The 2,500-nt window shown below is 44.0% G+C and overlaps 1 protein-coding gene across 1 annotated transcript in view; it reads right to left on the bottom strand.

The window, feature by feature from the left end:
- The window catches only part of dcbld2 (discoidin, CUB and LCCL domain containing 2), a 28,143-nt gene that overhangs the window by 6,037 nt on the left and 19,606 nt on the right, over nt 1–2,500 (bottom strand). Inside the window, 2 exon segments of the mRNA XM_062535352.1 lie at nt 364–511; nt 1,682–1,806. Coding sequence (XP_062391336.1) covers nt 364–511; nt 1,682–1,806 — 273 coding nt within the window.

The following is a 2,500-nucleotide window of genomic DNA, read 5'->3' as shown; positions in this document are numbered from 1 at the left end:
ATCAAGTCACATTTATTCACAGAGCCCATTTGAAAACAACAGCACTTCTACCTCTCCTCACTTCTGTCTTTTAAGATGAGCTGAATCAATTTCCCATGAAAATAAACAAGAATAAAAAGAAGAGAATACAAGAAAGTTAAGAGACAACATTATAGCACTTTTTAAAAAAAAAAAATAAGACCACCGTATAGCACTTGTAAAATATAGAAGACAACAGTATAGCACTTTTTAAATGTATAGAAAGATAGATACAACATATTATATAAATAATCACATAAAACACTAAAATAAAAGAATTACAAGTACTCTATGATATAATTGGCTGGGGTCTGGCATCTTACTGCACTGTGATTGGCTGGTTACCTGTAGGGGGCTGGCACCCCAGTAGTTCCAGCTTCAGCGTGATCCTCTGGTGCCACTGGGCGGGACTTATCCTCATGTACCGCGCCTCGATTGGTGGGATGAAGTTGTTGCGCACTTCCTGGAAATAGTTGGTGTTGCCTTGGAAAATCTGGAAGGATAAAGAGATGGATTTTAATCACCATGACAACACACAAAACACAGCATCAGCTTAAGTCTCCAGCAACCGGTCAATAGCTCCTTAATTACATTTTCAACCAATCAATGGCTATCCATTATTAATGGGTCTACAGTGCTGTGTTAGTGGCTTTTTGTACATTTTTACACACACACGCACACACACACACACTTTGCAAGAGAGAGGGAGAGAGAAAGACAAAGAAAGAAGGGGGTAGAGAGAGAGAGAGAGAGAGAAAGAAAGAGAGGGAGGGAGGGGGAGAGAGAGGACGAGAGAAAGAGAGACTAGCCAGCACACACCCACCCAGATCTCAAGGTTTGGGATTTTAAAGAATTCCTTTTCCAGGAAACACAGAGTGATGTCATCCCACCCCCCGCCACTTTCACAGCAAAGATCTTCTATTTCAGCTGAGATACGCCACCGCAGCCAGAGCAGACAGCAGCAGCTGCCCAGGGAAACTGGAGCTGGCTGGGGCTGGGGCTGGGGCTGGGGCTGGGGCTGGGGCTGGGGCTGGGGCTGAGCAACACGCTCCAGTACTCACAATGATCACCATGCTGTAGCCTGTAGCTATTTCTAATCTATAAGCACTGCATGCTGGCTTTGCATTCAACATCCTCACTTCCACTTTGATGGCGTTTGGAAATGCTGATTTGAATCTGTCCCATCTGCTTTCCGCCTCTTATCACTTCTGACCACTTTCCTTCGACCTTCGACCTTAAGGTCACAAGGTCAAGGAGAGATAAGAAGATGAATCAGAAGAACTTCAGAAGATAAGAGCGATGCTAAGACAATCTGCCTCTACCCACACCAGGCTAGGTATTCATGAATTGTGTCACACTGATTGGTTGCTACCTGGATTTATAGAGCATCACTATCACCTTTTGAAAAGGTTCCAAAGGAGTTTAAAGGAGATTTGGGAAAACACCTCTCCCTTTGAAAAGGACGTTTCAGTGTACTCTGTTCTAAAGGACGTTTCAGTGTACACTGTTCTAAAGGAGATTTGGAAAAAAAATCATGTAGAGAATCTGAACAGCTCTAATTTCTAAATATTGCCAGATCAGGTCATTTCATTCCAATTGGAAACTTCCTGCTCTAAAAACACAGCCACGGTTTCCCCACAACTCCACAACTGTGTTCCATCACCTTTTCCTGCATGGAGTTGGCATCCTGATAGGTGCTCCAGTCCTGTCCGTCATGGCTGTAGAGCACGCGATAGGCCGACACGTAGAACTGGTACTCTGGGAGGGTGGAGCCAGTGGTGATGATGCCTACAGAGGGAGAGGATGACCCTCATGATGACATCACACGCAAATGACCAATGGGAGAGGATGACCCTCATGATGACATCACACGCAAATGACCAATGGGAGAGGATGACCCTCATGATGACGTCACACTCAAATGACCAATGGGGCACTTCAAATTCACACTCAACATTTGCCGTTTTCTGTTAGCATTAGGCTCATTCGACTTCATGTAGCCATCTTAAGACGAGACTATTTCTGACATTCTGATACGTCTCTCAAACCGGAATTGTACACACGTCATGGTTGACAACGTATCAGAATGTCAGAAATAGTCATGTCTGCAGTCGTCTTAAGACGGCTACATGAAGTCGAATGCGCCTCTTGAGTTTTCCGTGAACGTTTGCAAACCCTCGCCCACAGTTTGAGGAGGTATTTCTCAGCGAACATGCTGGGAGTCGGACAGACTGAGAGTTAATGTTGAGATAAAATGATTACACAAAATCGATCAAATGTATCTGTTCAGAGAAAACATGATTGCTGCGAATGTTCGCCTCAGTGATCCTCCGCAATATGAGAAAAGCATGTGAAAACGCAAAATTCACTGGCAACCTCATGCATTCAGATTTACGTGGTTTAAGCGTTTTATGCGTTTTCCAAACAACTACCATAAATGCTGTTGTTTATGAGCATGTTCGTTCTACCAAGACACAACGTA

The sequence above is a fragment of the Sardina pilchardus genome, chromosome 4, assembly GCF_963854185.1.
Source record: "Sardina pilchardus chromosome 4, fSarPil1.1, whole genome shotgun sequence".
Lineage (NCBI taxonomy): Eukaryota > Metazoa > Chordata > Actinopteri > Clupeiformes > Clupeidae > Sardina > Sardina pilchardus.
Note: the sequence above shows the minus strand (reverse complement) of the source record. Positions and strands in the feature narration are given on the sequence as shown.